Genomic DNA, 24,387 nt, shown 5'->3' with positions numbered 1-24,387 from the left:
AAGAAAACATAAAAGACAAACAATTTAGAAATAATAAAGCAATGAACGCACATGCATAAAACAGCTAAAATTAAAACTCAAAACCAAATAATACAAATGAAACATCTAAAGTGTATAAACAATGGCAAAAATAGTGTGGGGTAACTGTGACTCACCAATGCGTGCCTGAGCGAAGGCCTCTGCCAGGGCGGAGGGCTGGGAGTGGGAGTGGGGCGGGTGGGCAAGTGCGGGTGGAGGCGGGACCTGCTGAGACTGAGGCTGAGGAGCCTGGGTGGGCCGAGACTCCCCATGGGAGAGAGTGGAGGAGGCAGAGGACGAGGTGGAGGAGCCGTGCAGAGAGCTATTAATCCAGGTGTCTGGAGACTGCTGAGGCCCTGCACTTTCACTCGACACGGCCTCATCATCAGAGGAAGAGGAGGAATCTGGCAGAGAGAGCAAGAGAAAGACAAGAGAAAATAAATTAAAAGACAAGGAAGAGAATGACAGAATAAGTATAAGAAAAATAATGCTAAGAACTATTTAAGCCTTTTTTTTTACAATTATTTTTTTCTGAGAATAGTAAATGTGGCTGCCACAATAACAAAATGTTAATACTAGTTCTGTCAAACGATTAATCGCGATTAATTGTTTGACAGCACTAGTTAATGCCAGTAAAATTTCATAATTATTGCTACAAATTTTAACACCACAGCAAAAACAAAAGTTATGCTAAACATACTGTATTTTTTAAATACATTAATAGATAATAAATATATATTTATAATAAATAGATTCATATATAATAATACTAATAAATTATTTTAATTTACTTTTTTACTTTTTAATTCGTTTTAGGTTTATTCCTTAATATTCATATGTATTATAAATCTATATTAATATTAACAAATTAAATTAACTCTAATTACATGTTAAAATAAAAAGTACCTTAAATTAAAACTATTTATAAGATTAGACATAAAAATAATTTAATTTAAAAGTAGTAAATGACTAAATGTTCGAAATTGAAAAATACAACATAAAATACGAATTGTATAACTGATCTAACTCATATAATATTCACTACATGATTATTATATAAAATACATAAGGATCAGGATTTAAAGCTCTCAGTTTCACTGAGAAATACCGTTACTTTTGCTATTTTAAACAGGAAAAGTGTAAGATCCTGATTAGCTATACTATTAACTATATAATGATATGTCCTTACTATATGTGGTATGGTTCTGTAAGTTCTTCTCTAGCTCTCTAGTATATTATTGTAATGGTTTATTTGTGCTTGCATATATTACCTGGTGGGGTGCAGTTGTCAATTGGTGACTGTACATATGCAGACCGACGCTTGGTTGGCATGGGCAGTGCCATCTTTTCCTCTTTATGCTTGGCCAACGCTGCCTGAACTGCCTCAGTGTGGATATCTGAGACAAAAAGAAAAAGAAAAAACTAGCTACAGGCCGTTTTTTTTTTTCTTGGGCCTCTGCACTTAGTGAGATGTTAGCAGATGTTTGGTTTTATCCAAGGTGACAGGTACAATCAACCTTGAACATCCTGGGGTTAAATGCTTTGCTCCAGAGTACAAGACTAATTGGAATCTCATTAACTTACTTTCTGTACCTTGATATAAATCAGAAACTTTTGTATATCAGCAAAGTTTCTAAACCAACAGCAGTCGCCCATCAGAGTTTTGGTAATGCCTACATAACAAGGCCCTCAACATAAATTATGCAGTGAAATCAGCTGATTGAATCCACAGAACCGATGAAACTGCTTTCTGACAACAATAGGACAGTAAAATTTATAATCACATCTGTGGCCAGCAACTGAACAAGCAACCTACAATCAAATAAGCAAGCTGCCATCTTTCAATTGCCATAAAGCACCAGAAATCCAAAGTGACACATTTCATCTAGGCAACCATTTTGTCCAAGTATGACTGCCATGGCAGATGACTAAACAGTTCTTACAAGGATGTGGTCAGAGAACAGGCAAATATTACCATCTGCAGACTCTCTGTAAACCTCACAACCCATAAATCTTAAGTAAAGATCAGTCTATGCACGGCTTGCAAATTGGAGTTCTATGTTTTAAAGGTGAAGTGTGTCATTTGTTCAATGTTGAAATACTTTTTAATGTGCAGAGATCACTATAAGTAACCCATATAAGTAAGTTTATAAGTAAGCCGAGCTGTATATCATTACACCGCCATACATCATATTTGCTGAATGAAATATAATACTACTTTCATTCTCATTTTGCAATGCTGCTTCCAAAAAATGCTGCCTGTTTTGCTCTAGCATGTCATACTTTCTCACAAAATATGATGCATTTTGTAGCTCTTTGTTTTCAACAACCATGTTAAGGAAATCTTGTTATGAACTTGTGCTTATGTAAAGTTCTTTGACATTAAATGAAATACTTGAACATATTTTTCCACTCCTTTGCAGATTGTAAGATGCAATGTGATATATTTTGAATACTTCTATTTGTCAGTAAAACGTTTGAATTTTGACTACATATTCTTGTTTTGTGAAAAAAGTACTTAATGGAAAGATTTTTTAGATATATTTTTGAACTCAACATCAAATAAGCAGAATGTTTTTTTCCAAGATAAAGGGCTGTGTTATTTTTGACGTTAGAGGCAAAACATTTATCAGCCCCTATTACGGCTGATAAAATGAATAGTTTTTTTGTCCAGTGGTGCTAAAGGCAAAAACATCACCTTTGAATTTACACAAGACTCACACTATACTGGCTGATAAAATGAAAATGAAATAGAAAATGATTTGTATGTTGTCAGGTTGTTCTAACCTGATCTGTAGCGTTCATCTCTCGTCCCACCGCTCCGGTGTGGACGCCGCGTGTGCCGGTGGCGAGAAGAGGAGGAGGATAAAAAAAAAAAAACATTTAAATAAAGCTGAAATAAAATAAAATATAAATATTAGAAATCTATGTTAAATATTCATTAACATTATGTCTACTAACATAAAATTAAGTTTTAAATTCAAATAAAAATAAAGTAAGGCTAAATGAATTTTTTTTAAAATAAAATAATAAAAATGATAAAACCATATAACAAAATTACTAAAACAAAAATTAAAATGAAAACTGAAAATAGAAAAATAAAATGTAATTTATTAGATCAATAAATACTATAGTAGCATATAAATAATTCTAAAATAAGTGCACAAAAAAAAAAAGTATGCACACATCTAAATTATATTAATATTTTATTACTAATAAATTATTATATTATTAAGCTATATTTATTTTACCCGGTCTCCTGGTTTGAGGATCTGCTCATTTTTGGTTCCCAGCTTGTTGAGGAGAGTGTAGGCCAGCTTTACACTACGACTCCACAGTTTCCCTGTCAATCACACACCAATCACTCAGTTTTTAAAGCCCTTACACCTTTCTTGGCAATTCCAGCATCTGCTTTCAATCAAGGTAAGTGTTTTGCAGGCGACCTTGCTCAGTCTTACCATACGTAAGCGTATAAAGTGGTTTTCCTGTGATATCCAGAGCTGTGAGGGCGGGGCTCTTGCCTTGTGTGGCACCCCATCGAGCTAATGCTGCCTGAAGAGCAGGAGGCCAGTTACTGACCACTCCCAACGGCTCCCCCTTCACCGGGATTATCTGCCGGCCTTCTGGCTTCGGGGCGTTAGGATCTACCTGAGGAACTGTGGAAGAAGAAATACGCTGATCCACATTACTGCAGCTTTCTTACCAAGTGTGTTTGATGTTTTTTTAATTCATTCACGTACCTTCTACAATCTCCTCTTGGTCATCCATGAAGAACTCACTGAGTGGTGGGCGTTTGGGTCGTTTTAGCGTGTTTAGCAGCTGCTGAATCTTTGTGGATACACGACTGGACACTGGAACACCTACACCAGGATTGGGGTCAGGCAGGGTGGGATGAGACAGACGAACAAACACACACTCACGCGTGCTTTCAACTGACCTGGGAATACTAATGTATATATACATCTATTACACTCTCCTGAACTGTGGTATCATCAGTTCTGGTCCAAAGATGCCAAGATACACAATGACTTACAGATCAAATTAAATATCTGTACAAAATCAATATATGTAAAATTATATACACCACTGTTCCAAAGTTTGGGTTCAGTAAAATTTTTATTGAATTCTGATAATAAAGAGTTTTACTGTGATACAAAAAAAAACTATTTTAAATTAAATTAAAAAAAAAGTCAAATCAGAATATTAGAATGATTTCTGAAGGATCATGCGACACTAAAGACTGGAGTAATGACTGCTGAAAATTCAGCTTTGTCATCACAGGAATAAATTACATTGTATAATACTGTATATAAAAAAATAGAAAACAGTCATTTTCAATTGTACTAATATTTCACAATATCACTGTTTTACTGTATATTTTTTCAAATAAGTTCAAACTTGGTGAGCATAAGAAACTTTAAAACATTCAAATAAATCTTTGCTAAAACAAAACTTTTGAACGGTAGTGTATTCTTACATTTTTACTGTGATATTTTTGTATTTTTCTATATAAAAATATTAAAGGACTTTGTAATATAGTACAAAAGTTGAAAGAAATTATTTTATGATTCATTTATGGGGATTTTTTGGGTGAGTAAATACTGGAAGAATTTACACTATTTCTTTAAATATCATACTAGTTCACTTGCAAAGCAGCCTTGATGTGTTGTGAAAGATCAGGACTGAGTAAAACCACATGTAAGCAGAGAAGCAGGGATGACTTATCTACTATTGTTTATATTTTCCTAAAGAAGTGCAGGGTTTCACTTGGGTTCACATTTCCTCTGTGTAACATACAGTATATATAGTACACAAGCACAAACACACAGTTTTAAAGTCAGCCAGGACATGTCTATGACCAATTATTACCTCTGCCTACTCTTCTCACTGACAGAGAAAAGCAACATGACACAAGTGGATAAAAGGTGGAAAAGAAAAAAGAAACGGGATGTGATTAATGAAGCAATCAAACACAGCATTCATAAAGACTTATTGAAATGTCCCTACTGAGATGTTAACACAAAACTCTGAGAGGCATGAAAAGAAAGTTATGAAAAGGCGCTTAAAGGTTGACATATATTTTCAGAGTATGTACAGTATGTCTAATGTAGCACACTACAAATAAGTGTTTCTCTATTTATCTCTTTCTCTAGTACTCTTTTTTTTCCCCCTGCACACACACACACACACACACACACACGTGGGTGGAGAAAAATAATATTAACCAATAATATCAGCCTACTGAATATTCCATTTCAGGTCTGATGCAAATAAACAGTTTTTGCAAGGGTGTGAATGCGGTTTCATGTTGTCTTTATATTCACAGTTGATTACTGGTTGATTTTCTAGTCTAAGCACATAGTCTACAGACTGTCTAAACTTATTGTCTGCATTTCACACACACTCAAGGTACGTCATTTGCAGGAAAAGCACACTCATTGAATAAAAACAGTATGAGATCAAGTGTATATTAAGGTATGTATGATCAGTCCTGAACCACACAAGAAGTTCACCCACTTCTTTAAGAAGCTTTATTAATTTTTCATTATTGACAGACCAATCATTCATAGGCTTTAAACACACAGGTGGAGTGCAGGCATAAGGGTGGGGCATGTGGAGGGGCAGATAATAATCATTCATAACTCACAACAATTTTACAAACACAGGGAAAGACGGAAGACTGCTAACACTCAATTTTACCTCTTCCTATTCTTCTCACTGACAGTCACAAAAGATATAAATGAAAAGAAAATAATTATTTGGCAAAAGAAAACATAAAAGACAAACAATTTAGAAATAATAAAGCAATGAACGCACATGCATAAAACAGCTAAAATTAAAACTCAAAACCAAATAATACAAATGAAACATCTAAAGTGTATAAACAATGGCAAAAATAGTGTGGGGTAACTGTGACTCACCAATGCGTGCCTGAGCGAAGGCCTCTGCCAGGGCGGAGGGCTGGGAGTGGGAGTGGGGCGGGTGGGCAGGTGCGGGTGGAGGCGGGACCTGCTGAGACTGAGGCTGAGGAGCCTGGGTGGGCCGAGACTCCCCATGGGAGAGAGTGGAGGAGGCAGAGGACGAGGTGGAGGAGCCGTGCAGAGAGCTATTAATCCAGGTGTCTGGAGACTGCTGAGGCCCTGCACTTTCACTCGACACGGCCTCATCATCAGAGGAAGAGGAGGAATCTGGCAGAGAGAGCAAGAGAAAGACAAGAGAAAATAAATGAAAAGACAAGGAAGAGAATGACAGAATAAGTATAAGAAAAATAATGCTAAGAACTATTTAAGCCTTTTTTTTTCCAATTATTTTTTTCTGAGAATAGTAAATGTGGCTGCCACAATAACAAAATGTTAATACTAGTTCTGTCAAACGATTAATCGCGATTAATCGCATCCAAAATAAAAGTTTTTGTTTACATAATATATGAGTGTGTATATTTATTATGTATATTTAAATACATAATAAAGTATGTAAAGTACAAAAACTTTTATTTTGGATGCGATTAATCGCGATTAATTGTTTGACAGCACTAGTTAATGCCAGTAAAATTTCATAATTATTGCTACAAATTTTAACACCACAGCAAAAACAAAAGTTATGCTAAACATACTGTATTTTTTAAATACATTAATAGATAATAAATATATATTTATAATAAATAGATTCATATATAATAATACTAATAAATTATTTTAATTTACTTTTTTACTTTTTAATTCGTTTTAGGTTTATTCCTTAATATTCATATGTATTATAAATCTGTATTAATATTAACAAATTAAATTAACTCTAATTACATGTTAAAATAAAAAGTACCTTAAATTAAAACTATTTATAAGATTAGACATAAAAATAATTTAATTTAAAAGTAGTAAATGACTAAATGTTCGAAATTGAAAAATACAACATAAAATACGAATTGTATAACTGATCTAACTCATATAATATTCACTACATGATTATTATATAAAATACATAAGGATCAGGATTTAAAGCTCTCAGTTTCACTGAGAAATACCGTTACTTTTGCTATTTTAAACAGGAAAAGTGTAAGATCCTGATTAGCTATACTATTAACTATATAATGATATGTCCTTACTATATGTGGTATGGTTCTGTAAGTTCTTCTCTAGCTCTCTAGTATATTATTGTAATGGTTTATTTGTGCTTGCATATATTACCTGGTGGGGTGCAGTTGTCAATTGGTGACTGTACATATGCAGACCGACGCTTGGTTGGCATGGGCAGTGCCATCTTTTCCTCTTTATGCTTGGCCAACGCTGCCTGAACTGCCTCAGTGTGGATATCTGAGACAAAAAGAAAAAGAAAAAACTAGCTACAGGCCGTTTTTTTTTTTCTTGGGCCTCTGCACTTAGTGAGATGTTAGCAGATGTTTGGTTTTATCCAAGGTGACAGGTACAATCAACCTTGAACATCCTGGGGTTAAATGCTTTGCTCCAGAGTACAAGACTAATTGGAATCTCATTAACTTACTTTCTGTACCTTGATATAAATCAGAAACTTTTGTATATCAGCAAAGTTTCTAAACCAACAGCAGTCGCCCATCAGAGTTTTGGTAATGCCTACATAACAAGGCCCTCAACATAAATTATGCAGTGAAATCAGCTGATTGAATCCACAGAACCGATGAAACTGCTTTCTGACAACAATAGGACAGTAAAATTTATAATCACATCTGTGGCCAGCAACTGAACAAGCAACCTACAATCAAATAAGCAAGCTGCCATCTTTCAATTGCCATAAAGCACCAGAAATCCAAAGTGACACATTTCATCTAGGCAACCATTTTGTCCAAGTATGACTGCCATGGCAGATGACTAAACAGTTCTTACAAGGATGTGGTCAGAGAACAGGCAAATATTACCATCTGCAGACTCTCTGTAAACCTCACAACCCATAAATCTTAAGTAAAGATCAGTCTATGCACGGCTTGCAAATTGGAGTTCTATGTTTTAAAGGTGAAGTGTGTCATTTGTTCAATGTTGAAATACTTTTTAATGTGCAGAGATCACTATAAGTAACCCATATAAGTAAGTTTATAAGTAAGCCGAGCTGTATATCATTACACCGCCATACATCATATTTGCTGAATGAAATATAATACTACTTTCATTCTCATTTTGCAATGCTGCTTCCAAAAAATGCTGCCTGTTTTGCTCTAGCATGTCATACTTTCTCACAAAATATGATGCATTTTGTAGCTCTTTGTTTTCAACAACCATGTTAAGGAAATCTTGTTATGAACTTGTGCTTATGTAAAGTTCTTTGACATTAAATGAAATACTTGAACATATTTTTCCACTCCTTTGCAGATTGTAAGATGCAATGTGATATATTTTGAATACTTCTATTTGTCAGTAAAACGTTTGAATTTTGACTACATATTCTTGTTTTGTGAAAAAAGTACTTAATGGAAAGATTTTTTAGATATATTTTTGAACTCAACATCAAATAAGCAGAATGTTTTTTTCCAAGATAAAGGGCTGTGTTATTTTTGACGTTAGAGGCAAAACATTTATCAGCCCCTATTACGGCTGATAAAATGAATAGTTTTTTTGTCCAGTGGTGCTAAAGGCAAAAACATCACCTTTGAATTTACACAAGACTCACACTATACTGGCTGATAAAATGAAAATGAAATAGAAAATGATTTGTATGTTGTCAGGTTGTTCTAACCTGATCTGTAGCGTTCATCTCTCGTCCCACCGCTCCGGTGTGGACGCCGCGTGTGCCGGTGGCGAGAAGAGGAGGAGGACGAGTTCGAAGGGCCAGGTTCAGGTGCAGAGGCGGAGCTTGGACCAGGAGACTGTGCATCATAGGCAGGAGGTGGAGCTAAATCTGTAGAGACAATGAAGAGACAGTGAACTTCATGCAAACTAGCAGACGCAGTCAATGATTACAGAAAATAGAAGATATGAGTGTGAAGTAGATGTGAAAAGCTTTGGTTTTCATCTCATATCTCTCCAGACAAATCAGCCCAACAAATCCAACATATCTTGCATTAGAGACTGTCAATAAAATAAGAGCAATGCATGCTGCAGTCCAATGCATGAACAGTAGAGGGCAGTGCAGAAGGACTCTAATCTAGATGGAACCCTCCAACCTCAAGAGGAACAGCCTGAGAAGATGTTTCATAACCACATTATCATATGAGTCAGTGGACCACTGAGAAAAACAAGGAGAGAGAGATAATATGGCAGAAAAGGAGATGGAGGGAAGAGGGGGCATAAGCAGAGATATTTCTGTAGTTCTTACTTTGTGTTTGTGTCAAGTAGGGTGCTAAAACCTTGGCCCTCTTCTTCTCGTATCCTTTTTGTGTGATGTCACCTAAAAAAGAGAGATAACATGATTATCAATTAAAAACATGGACAGCATAAATTCAACATTTCATTTGGTCGAACGTTCTTCAAAACAGTAAGATAGATTTTAGTTGGACAAAACACACATCTTTCCACTTCACTTCTGTGTAATATTCAACATGAGGTCGCCTTCCAAAAATTTTTTATACAGTTCAAATGCAAAAACATATATATTTTTTAAATTTTTATAAATTTCTTTTGCATTCATATGTATTATAAATCTGTATTAATATTAACAAATTAAATTAACTCTAATTACATGTTAAAATAAAAAGTACCTTAAATTAAAACTATTTATAAGATTAGACATAAAAATAATTTAATTTAAAAGTAGTAAATGACTAAATGTTCGAAATTGAAAAATACAACATAAAATACGAATTGTATAACTGATCTAACTCATATAATATTCACTACATGATTATTATATAAAATACATAAGGATCAGGATTTAAAGCTCTCAGTTTCACTGAGAAATACCGTTACTTTTGCTATTTTAAACAGGAAAAGTGTAAGATCCTGATTAGCTATACTATTAACTATATGATGATATGTCCTTACTATATGTGGTATGGTTCTGTAAGTTCTTCTCTAGCTCTCTAGTATATTATTGTAATGGTTTATTTGTGCTTGCATATATTACCTGGTGGGGTGCAGTTGTCAATTGGTGACTGTACATATGCAGACCGACGCTTGGTTGGCATGGGCAGTGCCATCTTTTCCTCTTTATGCTTGGCCAACGCTGCCTGAACTGCCTCAGTGTGGATATCTGAGACAAAAAGAAAAAGAAAAAACTAGCTACAGGCCGTTTTTTTTTCTTGGGCCTCTGCACTTAGTGAGATGTTAGCAGATGTTTGGTTTTATCCAAAGTGACAGGTACAATCAACCTTGAACATCCTGGGATTAAATGCTTTGCTCCAGAGTACAAGACTAATTGGAATCTCATTAACTTACTTTCTGTACCTTGATATAAATCAGAAACTTTTGTATATCAGCAAAGTTTCTAAACCAACAGCAGTCGCCCATCAGAGTTTTGGTAATGCCTACATAACAAGGCCCTCAACATAAATTATGCAGTGAAATCAGCTGATTGAATCCACAGAACCGATGAAACTGCTTTCTGACAACAATAGGATTCTTGGGCCTCTGCACTTAGTGAGATGTTAGCAGATGTTTGGTTTTATCCAAGGTGACAGGTACAATCAACCTTGAACATCCTGGGGTTAAATGCTTTGCTCCAGAGTACAAGACTAATTGGAATCTCATTAACTTACTTTCTGTACCTTGATATAAATCAGAAACTTTTGTATATCAGCAAAGTTTCTAAACCAACAGCAGTCGCCCATCAGAGTTTTGGTAATGCCTACATAACAAGGCCCTCAACATAAATTATGCAGTGAAATCAGCTGATTGAATCCACAGAACCGATGAAACTGCTTTCTGACAACAATAGGACAGTAAAATTTATAATCACATCTGTGGCCAGCAACTGAACAAGCAACCTACAATCAAATAAGCAAGCTGCCATCTTGCAATTGCCACAAAGCACCAGAAATCCACAATGACACATTTAATCTAGGCATCCATTTTGTCCAAGTATGACTGCCATGGCAGATGACTAAACAGTTCTTACAAGGATGTGGTCAGAGAACAGGCAAATATTACCATCTGCAGACTCTCTGTAAACCTCACAACCCATAAATCTTAAGTAAAGATCAGTCTATGCACGGCTTGCAAATTGGAGTTCTATGTTTTAAAGGTGAACTGTGTCATTTGTTCAATGTTGAAATACTTTTTAATGTGCAGAGATCACTATAAGTAACCCATATAAGTAAGTTTATAAGTAAGCCGAGCTGTATATCATTACACCGCCATACATCATATTTGCTGAATGAAATATAATACTACTTTCATTCTCATTTTGCAATGCTGCTTCCAAAAAATGCTGCCTGTTTTGCTCTAGCATGTCATACTTTCTCACAAAATATGATGCATTTTGTAGCTCTTTGTTTTCAACAACCATGTTAAGGAAATCTTGTTATGAACTTGTGCTTATGTAAAGTTCTTTGACATTAAATGAAATACTTGAACATATTTTTCCACTCCTTTGCAGATTGTAAGATGCAATGTGATATATTTTGAATACTTCTATTTGTCAGTAAAACGTTTGAATTTTGACTACATATTCTTGTTTTGTGAAAAAAGTACTTAATGGAAAGATTTTTTAGATATATTTTTGAACTCAACATCAAATAAGCAGAATGTTTTTTTCCAAGATAAAGGGCTGTGTTATTTTTGACGTTAGAGGCAAAACATTTATCAGCCCCTATTACGGCTGATAAAATGAATAGTTTTTTTGTCCAGTGGTGCTAAAGGCAAAAACATCACCTTTGAATTTACACAAGACTCACACTATACTGGCTGATAAAATGAAAATGAAATAGAAAATGATTTGTATGTTGTCAGGTTGTTCTAACCTGATCTGTAGCGTTCATCTCTCGTCCCACCGCTCCGGTGTGGACGCCGCGTGTGCCGGTGGCGAGAAGAGGAGGAGGACGAGTTCGAAGGGCCAGGTTCAGGTGCAGAGGCGGAGCTTGGACCAGGAGACTGTGCATCATAGGCAGGAGGTGGAGCTAAATCTGTAGAGACAATGAAGAGACAGTGAACTTCATGCAAACTAGCAGACGCAGTCAATGATTACAGAAAATAGAAGATATGAGTGTGAAGTAGATGTGAAAAGCTTTGGTTTTCATCTCATATCTCTCCAGACAAATCAGCCCAACAAATCCAACATATCTTGCATTAGAGACTGTCAATAAAATAAGAGCAATGCATGCTGCAGTCCAATGCATGAACAGTAGAGGGCAGTGCAGAAGGACTCTAATCTAGATGGAACCCTCCAACCTCAAGAGGAACAGCCTGAGAAGATGTTTCATAACCACATTATCATATGAGTCAGTGGACCACTGAGAAAAACAAGGAGAGAGAGATAATATGGCAGAAAAGGAGATGGAGGGAAGAGGGGGCATAAGCAGAGATATTTCTGTAGTTCTTACTTTGTGTTTGTGTCAAGTAGGGTGCTAAAACCTTGGCCCTCTTCTTCTCGTATCCTTTTTGTGTGATGTCACCTAAAAAAGAGAGATAACATGATTATCAATTAAAAACATGGACAGCATAAATTCAACATTTCATTTGGTCGAACGTTCTTCAAAACAGTAAGATAGATTTTAGTTGGACAAAACACACATCTTTCCACTTCACTTCTGTGTAATATTCAACATGAGGTCGCCTTCCAAAAATTTTTTATACAGTTCAAATGCAAAAATAACTGCATTAGATCACAAAAAAATGACATCAAGTGACATTTGTTTTAAAAAAGGTAACAAAAATACACCTTAAGCTAATTTATTTATAGCTTAAGTGTCAAAATACTATTTTGGGGTCAGTGCATTTCTTTTGTAACCCAACCAAGGGTATGTGTAAGAAAAAGGGAAAGATTTTACTTTTGCATTGTTAAACAGAAACTAGGACTTAAAATAAAATTGTAAATGATTGCCAACATATTAAAATAACTGTGATATACACTAATGTTCAAAAGATTAAAAAAAAGAAAGGAATACTACTCAACACGGATGCATTAAATTGATCAAAAGTGCTTTTACAATGTTATAAAATATTTCTCTTTCTAATAAATGCTGTTCTTTTGAACCTTAATTCATCAAAGAGTTCCAAAAGACATTAAAATTATCACTGTATTTTTTATCAAATAAATTAAGCCTTGTTGAGCATGAGAAAACAAAAAACTTATTTAAAAAAATATTTGACCCTGAACTGTTGAACAGTAGGGTATAGGCATTGGCATTGTAGTAGCAGATTATTAATAATGATAATGCTAAATAATATCTGGTAAAATACGAGTTCAAAGGAACACATTTTAGCTGTTGATGGAGGAGGTTTGAAAACCCTGGTTTAGAGAAACCCAAACACCCAAATCCTAAAAGATCATCACCATCTTACATTCTAACAGCCAAGCTGATTTGAGTGAGTTAGTGCTGGACTCATGTGTGTGCTTGTGAGTGTGAAAAAGAGCAGAATGTGTAATCTAGTGGGATTATGCAGGCTGGAGAGAGCTTTGGTTATGATACGTGAGCAGCTCAAGCTCATTTCAACACATCCCCTGAAGGGGAAATATTTCAAAAGAGATAACACACAATTATTTATTATAGTCCCATAGAAATCAGACTGGCCCGTACGCTTAAGCGTTGACAGTAAGCGGCAGAGATTCATGAGACAGGCCACTAAACAAATCATTCTTTTGAAAGCATTTTCAACATAAAAAATGGGAAAATAGCGAAAGAAGAGTCAACTCCCATAAGTAATGCATGAGGACCGAACCCAGCTGCACCATGGGATATTTTTAGCTTCACCAGACTGTTCTATCACATGTAGCTATGAAGGGGGTTGTGTAAATAGCATGATCCTTTCAGTGTTGTTCAGAAAGAGTGGTTTTGAACTGCAGTAAATGAATGTCAACTTTCAAGACAAGTCATTGTGCTTTTGTAAGTCAACCGCAAACTAGAAGGTTTTAATTGGTGGCCTAAGGTGGTCCAGTCCACACTGAGGCTCAGATGGATTGTGGTTGGTTGTTGGGAGAATGATGATGATGAGAAGTGAGTGACAACAGACTGAGGCAGAAATCTACATTAAGCCTTGACCACTCACTCACACACATGACATGACATGACCTAAAATTAGACATCAACACACACTGTCAGTCTATGAATCAGTAACCTGTAACATTTATGCTACAATCCCACCTTAGAATCTCACTTCCACAAATTATAGATCTTAAAAATCATCGAAATTTGGAATTGCATTACTGTCTTTCAGTTTAATACAGTACAATTACCCATTCTAAACCATATAACCTGCTATCTAATGTCTGAGCAATAATCTTAACCTGTAATCTAGACATTATGCCTGAAATCAAACCTTAATTAGTTCTCCCTCAAAGTTCTACCTCAAAGTTAACTCTTTTAAATTCACATTCCTAAACTGTAATTCAAATATACTAACCTGTCCTGAAAGGTAAATTATTCCAGGACTTAAAGCCAAACTGGTCTGACATCCAAATCTTATTTTTTTTAACTAGTATCAATGCAACAAATCCACTCTATAATCCAATATTTATCATAAAAATCTAATCCAAATACTTTTCTAATATGGACCCTTAGTCTGAATTGAGCTGATATCAGAACATCAAGAGAAAAATCTTTTTAATCGTGACAGCACTGTAATCTTGTATTTGCAAGCAATTATGGGCAAAACACCTATGACAAGTGACCTTTTTCAGTACAGCACTTTTTTTCCATGATTTAGTTTATGCATACATAAACATCTACTGGCATGCGTGCATACACACATACAAACACGTGGGGATTTTCTTGGCCCTGAGAGAAAGGAGGTGAGGGAGGACAGCACTCCTTTAAGAGATAAAGCTACATGAGCATTACAGTTTGACTGCATTAGCAAAACAGAAATGATTAGAGATAATCTTAAAAAAGTTCCTCCGGCAACCTACAAGTGACTTCAATTTAAAATTGACATTTTACATGCATATTCATATTAACAGAGAGATTAAATGGAATAATAATGACTTTATAATAAATAAATAAATAAATAAATAAATAAACCCAGTCCTATTTACCAAATGTGTGGTCACTAAGATTTTATGCTTTTGAAAGAAGTCTCTTTTGCTCAGCAAGGCTGCATTTATTTGCTTAAAAAAACAGTAAAATTATAACTTTGTAAAATATTAATAATTTATAATTGTACAATTTAAAATAATTCTTTGCTATTTTAAAATATTTTAAAATGTGATTTATTCCTGTGATGCAAATTCTTGATGTTGCAAAAAACAAAAAAACTTGTTGGTGTTAATGGTTTCACATTATGCATTTTCTGTAAAGGTAATTACAATAGGACAGAACCATCTAATCCCTCAGTGGCTTTCTGTACAACAGACATGCACACCAGCTGCTCGGATTGTGGGAAAGTTGGATCTGGAACAGGAATATGTGTGTCTCGCTGACTAGAGTGTGTGTATGAGGGAAAGAGAGAGATGGACAAACATCTTTTTTTAATTGACTGTGAGAGAATTTGTCTTGTTCTTTAGAAAAGCATTAACTTTCCCTGAATACAATGTTTTCAGATACTCATATCCACCCTCCCTCCGGTGTGCTGCATCACTGGCCCTGAAACACTATGACACCACAGAGTGCTCACAATGACTTTCACTCAAGACATAATACAGCTATCTCTCCATTGTGTCCCTACACACACACACACACACACACACACACACATACAGCCTTGGTTACCCACCACCAGATGGTGACTCACCATTCAGCAACTGCCAACACTGTATCACACTGTACTGAAGTTGAATTTCATTGCCCTCCTTCACTGTTCTTTTGTCCACATCCAACATTCTGTCTTTCCTTACACACACACACACACACACATTTCCTTTTCCTCTGGATGATGTCATGTTCTCCAGTGCTAAATCTTCTAGCCTATGACATGGTTTCCAGTTCTGCTGAGAATATAAAAACAGACTGTGAGAGACAGGGAGAAACACATTTCCTTTTCCTCTGGATGATGTCATGTTCTCCAGTGCTAAATCTTCTAGCCTATGACATGGTTTCCTGTTCTGCTGAGAATATAAAAACAGACTGTGAGAGACAGGGAGAAACGCAGACAGACAAGAGAGTGACAGTGAAAAAGACACAACAGGGAGTTCAATTCATTCTTATCTGTTCATGGCTCTTTCTGTATCATACAGCCAGATCCACAAACCGGCTTTGAAAACCTGCTCATGGAAACAGTAAAGTCAGGGTTACCAGGGTGTGTGCATGCAGGTGACAACAAGACTCAAATTACCACTTTACACACCTGAGAACATGCCTTGTCAGGTGTAACCTTCCTAATTCACTTTGTAACACAGTATATATGGGGATGATCTGACCTGTGTCTACAGTGTGCTTCACCGTGTGCAACTGCAAGTGTAAATGTTGTCAAACTTTATCATGAAGAGGTGTCCAGATCACTCAAAACCAAAATAAAATAAAGTTTAAAACCCTAAAAAGCTTTTAGGACCCTTACCATTTTTTATGTTATTTTTGTTAAAATAATGACAATTTTTAGGGACAATTTTACTCAATATCAATCTCAATTTATTCAATTCTCATTAGAGTCTGAATTCAGAGTCTCATTCTCACTAGGGCTGTGCAAATAATCAAATGCGATTTTCATGTGCATCTCGTCAGTAATGCCGGTTCTGTGATTAGTAGTAAATCTCCAGCACGTGCGTTCAGATGGAACGGCATTTACTACACAGAGCCGTAGTTCACTGACAAGCTACGCAATATCGCGTTCATAATCGGCAATGAATAGCCTGCGATTTTGAACACGATATTGCGTAGCTTGTCAGTGAACTACGGCTCTGTATAGTAAATGCTGCTTCATCTTAACCCTGCCCTAATTCTCACTATTGTAACATGAAAAAAAGAAAATATATATTTTATATAAAAAACTGTTTTTATTATTACATTTGTTGTACTGCATCTAACAGTAAAAAAGTGATCATAAATAATAATTTCAGTATTATTTTAATAATACTGACAAATTAAATTATAAGAAACAAGAATTAGGGGGTGAATGTTTAATTGTACTGAAAATAAATGTCACAAAAAAAACTACTGGACCTAGTCAGACGACCACCGGGACAAGACCACAGGAACCAGATGAGTCCTCTGCACAATGTGACTTTGCTGCAGCCTGGAATTGAACTGCTGGTTTCGTCTGGTCAGAAGAGAACTGGCCCCCCGACTGAGCCTGGTTTCTCCCAAGGTTTTTTCTCCATTCTGTCACGATGGAGTTTTGGTTCCTTGCCGCTGTCGCCTCTGGCTTGCTTAGTTGGGGACACTTCATTTCCAGCGATATCGTTGACTTGATTGCAAATGATTGCAAAGATACTATTTAAACTGAACTGAGCTGGATGATGACATCACTGAATTCAATGATGAACTGTCTTTAACTGAAAAATGAGTGTTTACTATTGTCATTTTGCATTATTGACACACTATTTTCCTAACTAATGCTGTTCAGTTGCTTTGACACAATCTGTATTGTTAAAAGCGCTATATAAATAAAGGTGACTTGACTTGACTTGACTAATAGTCTTTATTTACTTTTATTTAATCATTATTTTATTTTGTCTTGGGATAAAACATGACACATCCTTACTTTTCCAGTTTTTGCGAGATACACTCCCTTTCTAAAGCTGTTATTAATGCTGATATGTAAAGTTAGGTATCTGAACCAAACCCCAAAAAATATTTTTTTTGGCACATAACCCATCCCACGTTGTTTATGCCTTGAACATGAATATTATCAAATTATGTGGCTTGTTGAGGAGAGTTTTTTGTTTCTTGGCAAATATATGACAGATATATATAAAATAATAATAATAATTAATAATTATATATATATATATATATATATATATATATATTAGGGCTGTGCGATATTGAAGAAAAATGTGATATGCGATACCTTGTTAAAAAATGCGATATTCGGTATGCGATACCATATTAAAGTGTGTAAAATCAAGTTAAATTATATTTTAAAAAATTAAAAAATGAAAATTATATAACCAATTTGTTTCACATTCTTTCTTGGAAAATAAAGAATCACTATAACTTCTGAAAGTGACCAGCAGTGTTTTAGCATTACTTAAAAAGTAATGTCACAAATCAGAAAATGTAATTTAACATCAATGTGAACATACAAACAAAAAAATTAATGACACTAATTTTATATCATTGTAACTTTGCTTTCCACACACTTTAAGTACTTCTTCATATACCACAGCAAAAACTATAGTCTGAGAAAGTTCAAACATGATTAAAGGTAAGTGAACAGTCAGTAAAAAAAATTAATAAATAAAAAGAAATACACAATTTACAAGCATAGATCAAATAAACAGTAGTATTCAGGTACAGACATTTCAAGTTTTCCTTTCTTTTTGGAGTGTTACAAGCTGATTGTGCATAGATAAGATCCCTGAAGTTGCAAAGACTAAAGTCTATATATATGTATGTAAACAGACTATACCATAATATTTGTGCCAGCTAGCGACCACCCAACAACAAGCCAAAAACCACTCAACACTTTTAGCAGCACTCACAACACAACCCACTAGATTTTTGCAGGAAAGCACCATTCACATTGTCCTCAGCTATTTATACAATTATGTTGCGACACGAAAATGACACACTTCACCTTCCAGCAGCCCTCTAATAAAGGTCATACTGTGTTGAGTGTGTAATACAGTTCAAAGGTTTTATGGTATGCTGCTTTCGCTGTTCTTGTGAAATATGGGCATATGGGCTTTTTATTGCTTTTAGCTTTATTCGTTATGAATGAGACCTGTTTCTATTCTACTGTTACCATAGCAACTATGACTCTAAATACAACCAAAGACAATAGAATACCCAAGACGTGTCACTCCTATAGTTTTGAATGGGGAAAAATACAACGCTTAATATGGCCGCTCAATCGCAGGAAGCCCTGCCTTCTAAATGAAAGAGCCAATTGCTAATCGGTAAAGTCAGCGTGTCACTGCAGCTGCCGTTAGAAGTCCTGGTTGCTATAGAAACAGTCAGCGCACTCAGGACTGCACATGCGCACTGGCTGATCTAGCCTGAAAAATAAGCTTTTTATAATGCTATTTGAGCAAAAGCAACAACATTTATGACACAGTTGTTGTCAGATTTCATTGGTGATTTCAAATAGACATATACAATTTAATCGTAAGCTTAGTGAAAAGTTTTGGAGAATTTGATGTTTCCCTATTGAAAGTGATATGAGCTGCACTTGCATGCCCAAGAGGCGTTTCAAAGATGGACGCCAAGTGACATGACTTGCCTTAAAGGGTTAGTTCACCCAAAAATTAAAATTAGGCTGTGTTTTACTCACCCCCGAGGCATCCTAGGTGTATATGACTTTCTTCTTTCAGACGAATCCAGTTGGATTAAAAATTGTCCTGGCTATTCCAAGCTCTATCATTGCAGTCAGCGGGTGTTGCAGTGCTTCAGTCCAAAAGAAGTGAAATAAAAAGCGCCCATCCATAAAAAAAGTGTCTCCCCCGGCTCCGGGGGGGGGGGTGAACAAAGGCCTCCTGTAGCGAATCAATGTGTTTTTGTAAGAAAAATATCCATATTCAAAACGTAATAATCACTTTAATCTAGCTTGCACTCACTGTTGTAAACGGAAGCAGTTCTGGGCGGATGACGTATGAGGTCGGCTTTGCGCATGCGCTGCTCAGAAGTGACGCATGCGGAAACGCAGCGGAGAGATCAAACCAAAACAACAGTCACTAATTAGAAGTATAAAACGAAGATTTGTAAAGAAGAATATCAGAGGATTTCGATATAAGCCAAGAGGAGACTGGTTTTCCTTTGCTAAAGTAAGGAAACTTTGCTTCCTTTGATCCTGTAAACAAACATTGGTTTTCACGAGACTCACCGGTGCATGTGCAAAGCCGACCTCATAGGTCATCAGCCCAGAACTGCTTCCTTGTACAACTGTTGGCGCAAGCTAGATTAAAGTGATTATTACGTTTTGAATATGGATATTTGTCTTAGCATCGATTCGCTACAGGAGGCCTTTGTTCACCCCCCCCGGAGCCGTGTGAGACACTTTTTTTATGGATGGGCGCTTTTTATTTCACTTCTTTTGGACTGAAGCACTGCAACACCTGCTGACTGCAAAGATAGAGCTTGGAATAGCCAGGACCATTTTTAATATAACTCCAACTGGATTCGTCTGAAAGAAGAAAGTCATATACACCTAGGATGCCTCTGGGGTGAGTAAAACACAGCCTAATTTTCATTTTTGGGTGAACTAACCCTTTAAAGGTGCATTAGGAGATCTTGGAAAATGCTAACTTTAGCCTGATAGCACTGAAAGCGAACGTCCCACCCTCCCTGCAATCGCCATCCAAAGCCACGCTCCCGGAACGCATATATGCTCACAGACCAGAATACCAGAAACAACATTACTACAATAGGCTACATCAGCGGTTCCCAATTCCAGCCCATGTTTCGAAGTGAAGTAAACTTCAACGGATTTTCCCTGCTCAGGGAGTAGGGCTGTGCGATATGGACAAAAAAAACCTATTGAGATTTCTTTTATCAATTTTTCAATTTCGATTTGAATCACGATTTTGACACACACAGACATGCTTTAGTCATAAATGCATTCAGTGTGAATTTGAAACATATTTCCAAAAGAAAACCAATTAGAGCTTTATCAAAAAGCTGTAACATGTCTCTAGAACAGACAGACATAAGGCAAAATAATCACAAAGTAAAGGTGTAACAAAATGTTTCTTGAATAGAGAAAAAAATAAATAAAAATCCCGTGTCCAGGGATTTTTTTTGCCATGCATTGGTCATAGAGCTCTTTGTGGCGTTGCCTCAATTGTTGAACTAGATTTGTTGCGCCAAGTTCACACGTACTCCATCTGCAGTGTGTATACAGTATGTGTATGCAGTGCAGAAGCAGACGTACCTCTCCTGGAGCGCACTGCCGGAGCGCAATCGCGTGCAGTGTGAACGCTCTGATCCGTTAACATGGGCGCGGAAAAAATACGCACCACAGACGGTGTGTGTGAACCTGGCGTTACGTTTGTATGCCCGCCCAGTCTGTTCTGTTCTCGTGCTCCATTTAGGCGCACTGCATTCTGATTGGTTCGGATAGCATACTGTGGGCGGTCGGGGGCGCGGAAAATCGTGCTATAAAGCGATTTAGAAATCGCGCACAATTTCTATTAATCGCACAGCCCTATCAGGGAGTAGGTAGCAATGAACACTGTGTAGGGATCATATTGATCGGAACACAGTTCATGCACGTAGCTCACTTCTAACGAGCTGGTTATCTGAATCGGGTGTGTTAACTAAGCGAGACATGCAAAATATGCAGAGCAGGCGCGAGGACTGGGATTGGGAACCGCTGGACTACATCATATGTCATTCACCAGTGACAAAACTTTAAAAGTACTACAATACCAGGAAGGAAGATCGGGTTGTTGATGTTTGTCTGCCATTCCCGCTCTGTCTGCACAGCGTACGTGAACGCGCTGATGACGTATCCTGTCTGTGCGAACCGGGTGCGCAGAGGTATGCTAATACATATGTTGACAGGCAGGTAGGAAAGCCAATTAAAACGCTTGGACCGACTGTTTTGATTGGACGAACATTTGCTGGTCCTACGCCTTCCACAGAATATATAAATACAGATAAATACATTTAGACCACTTAACTTAATGATTGCTATCGGGATGTAAAGAGACTTTCAACCAGCATAACAAAAAAAAATTCTGAAGACAATCACCTGTTGCACCTTTAAGGGACTTTGATACAACCCACTTAAATACATACATACATACACACACACATCAACCAAACAAAAGCCTACTCAGATGAGAAATTATCTCTCTTTGGAGAGATCATTTTAGCCACAATAAAAGCATTTAAAATTGCTGAGTGAATGTAAGGCCACAAACTTCTGCAACTTTTTTATGCATTTACACAGCAGAGAAACAGAACTGCAATATACAAATTAATTACGAATGCCATTTTCAGTCACATGCTGTCTAGTTAAACATTACCTATGGAGGTCTGTTCCCACCACTTAGTAAAAAAAATTTAAAAAAAAGGAAATTGTGATTTTTTTTATCTCACAATCTAAATTTTTTTTCTCAAAAGTTACAAAGTCAGAATTGCGTGATTTAAACTTGCAATTGTAAATAAATGTCAGAATTGAGAGCTGACTTTTTTCCTCAGAGTTGGAAATCATAACTCACAACTGCAAGTTTTATATCTCACAATTTAAAAAAAATAAGTTAAAATTGCGGGATATGGACATGCAATTGTGTGAAAAAAGTCATAATTGCATAATAGCTTTTTTCTCATGATTGTAAGTTTATATCCCACAATTTTGACATTATAATTTGCAATTATTATAACTTGCAATTGCGAGTTTATATCTCACAATTCTGGGGGAAAAAAGTCAGAATTGTGAGATAAAAAGTCATATTTATCTTTTTAATTTTTGATTCCATGGTGGAAACAAGCTTCCATAGTTACCGGAGTATAATGTGTTATGAGAGAAACATCTCCAACTGACAGTTTGGAAAAATTCTGCTACCTGACAGAATAGTGTATGCTAGTCTGCTAGAAGTAAAGTGTGTATCTCTTCTTTTTCAAGCCTGATGTCCATACCAGACCGGTGAATAATTCAGTTCCCGAGGAACCCATATCGCAAGCATTGCAAAAGATATTAACTATTAAAATGTCCTGTGTGAAGTGCACTTGAGAGCGAGCTAGCTAGAGAAACCAGGAGACAACAAACATGGTGGGAAAGAGGAGAAAACAGAGAAGAGATAGTGGGAGAGACAGCGCAACATGTCAGAAAGCATGCTGTGAATCATGGGTAAATGAGTGTATTTGCTTCCCAATGCTCTGTGACCTAGATTAGAGTAATCTCTCTCTCTTTCTGTTTTGTCCCTAGGTCTCTCTCTCCCACTCTATCTCTTTCTCTCTTTTTCTTTACAACTCAAGGAAGCCTGCCTGTCCTCCTACAGTCACAGTGGGCGTTTCAGCTACTGAGGTTACCTGAACAGATGCACACAATCAGACATTGTACAGCTGGTCCGTGCCTCTTTAGTTTAAGTATATACTGACCAGCTATGGAAGAGGATTTCCACACACACACACACACACACACACACATAGCTCATTTGATCAGCTTAAGTGCATAAAAGCGTCTGAGTATGTGCTGGGAATTCAAGCAGAGATCACGACTGCTCAGCCCTGATGCGTTCAATGGTGCTCATTGTGTGTGAGTGTGTCACAACCTCCTATTTCCACCCCTCTTCCTCTGTCATGAAGACACACAAACAGAAACAAACTATTTCATTCACAACACACGTACATTACAAATAATGAATACATGATGATGGTGGAGTCTCTCATCTCCTGTCTTGTTACTGTAAACAAATACATGCACACAAGCAATTACTTTAATGCTATACAAATATATACTTAGTAAATATATTATGTTATGACTTAATTTTTATAAAATGTGTGGAAAATTGTGCAATTCCTGGCTACATACATTTAAATGTATACATATTTTATGTATATGTAAGAATATTTGAAGAGTTTGGTTCCAAAACGCTATAAATCCATTTTGATTCATTTGAGTAAAAATGTGTTTTCTTTACCAAGAAAGTGGCAAGATGAAAACCACTATTTTCAGTTTCAAACTTTCACATAGCATCTTTAGGTTATAATAACGTTAAAAAAATTCAAGTCCAGATTTAGATTTTCAAAGATTTATTATAAAATTGTATAATTTTCCCCCCAAAATGCAATAAATCCATGACACGTTTTTTTTTTCAAAATGCAATCAAGCCATTGAATCAATATAAAAGTTATTTTTCATACTGAAACTGTTGAAAATACACCACATGATTAATCCACATATGACAGCCTCTGAACTCAATACTAATCTTATATACAGGCACTGGGCTAAAAATACATTAAATCAGTCATCGCTCCTAAAATGAATTCAACGGGTCATCTTGTTAATGCTATAAATTAATTACAGCAATAAAATAAAATTTCATCATGAACAAGAACATGAACAACAATATCACATTAGACCACAAAAATTCCAAAATGCCATTTCCCTTCCAAAAGAGCATTCATCTTACATTCATTTAGTTTACTAATGCTATACGCTATATTAACAAAAACATTAATGGCATTAATAAAAACACACTGACAAGCTACGCAATATCGCGTTCATAATCGAATGTGACTCATCTGCGATTATGAACGCGATATAGCAGTGA

General features: G+C 36.1%; 1 protein-coding gene across 1 annotated transcript in view; it reads right to left on the bottom strand.

Moving 5' to 3' along the window:
• dip2bb (disco-interacting protein 2 homolog Bb) overlaps positions 1–24,387 on the bottom strand; it is a 47,521-nt gene that overhangs the window by 19,926 nt on the left and 3,208 nt on the right. Inside the window, exons 2-9 of the mRNA XM_016272090.1 lie at positions 12,458–12,529; positions 11,879–12,040; positions 10,045–10,170; positions 5,940–6,206; positions 3,759–3,878; positions 3,477–3,674; positions 1,290–1,415; positions 156–422 (exon numbers count right to left, since the gene is read on the bottom strand). Coding sequence (XP_016127576.1) covers positions 156–422; positions 1,290–1,415; positions 3,477–3,674; positions 3,759–3,878; positions 5,940–6,206; positions 10,045–10,170; positions 11,879–12,040; positions 12,458–12,529 — 1,338 coding nt within the window. The remainder of the gene's footprint in view (positions 1–155; positions 423–1,289; positions 1,416–3,476; positions 3,675–3,758; positions 3,879–5,939; positions 6,207–10,044; positions 10,171–11,878; positions 12,041–12,457; positions 12,530–24,387) is intronic.

Source organism: Sinocyclocheilus grahami, unplaced genomic scaffold (assembly GCF_001515645.1).
Source record: "Sinocyclocheilus grahami isolate Dianchi unplaced genomic scaffold, SAMN03320097.WGS_v1.1 scaffold67.1, whole genome shotgun sequence".
Lineage (NCBI taxonomy): Eukaryota > Metazoa > Chordata > Actinopteri > Cypriniformes > Cyprinidae > Sinocyclocheilus > Sinocyclocheilus grahami.
The sequence above is the reverse complement of the archived record's forward strand: the minus strand, read 5'-3'. Positions and strand labels throughout refer to the sequence as shown.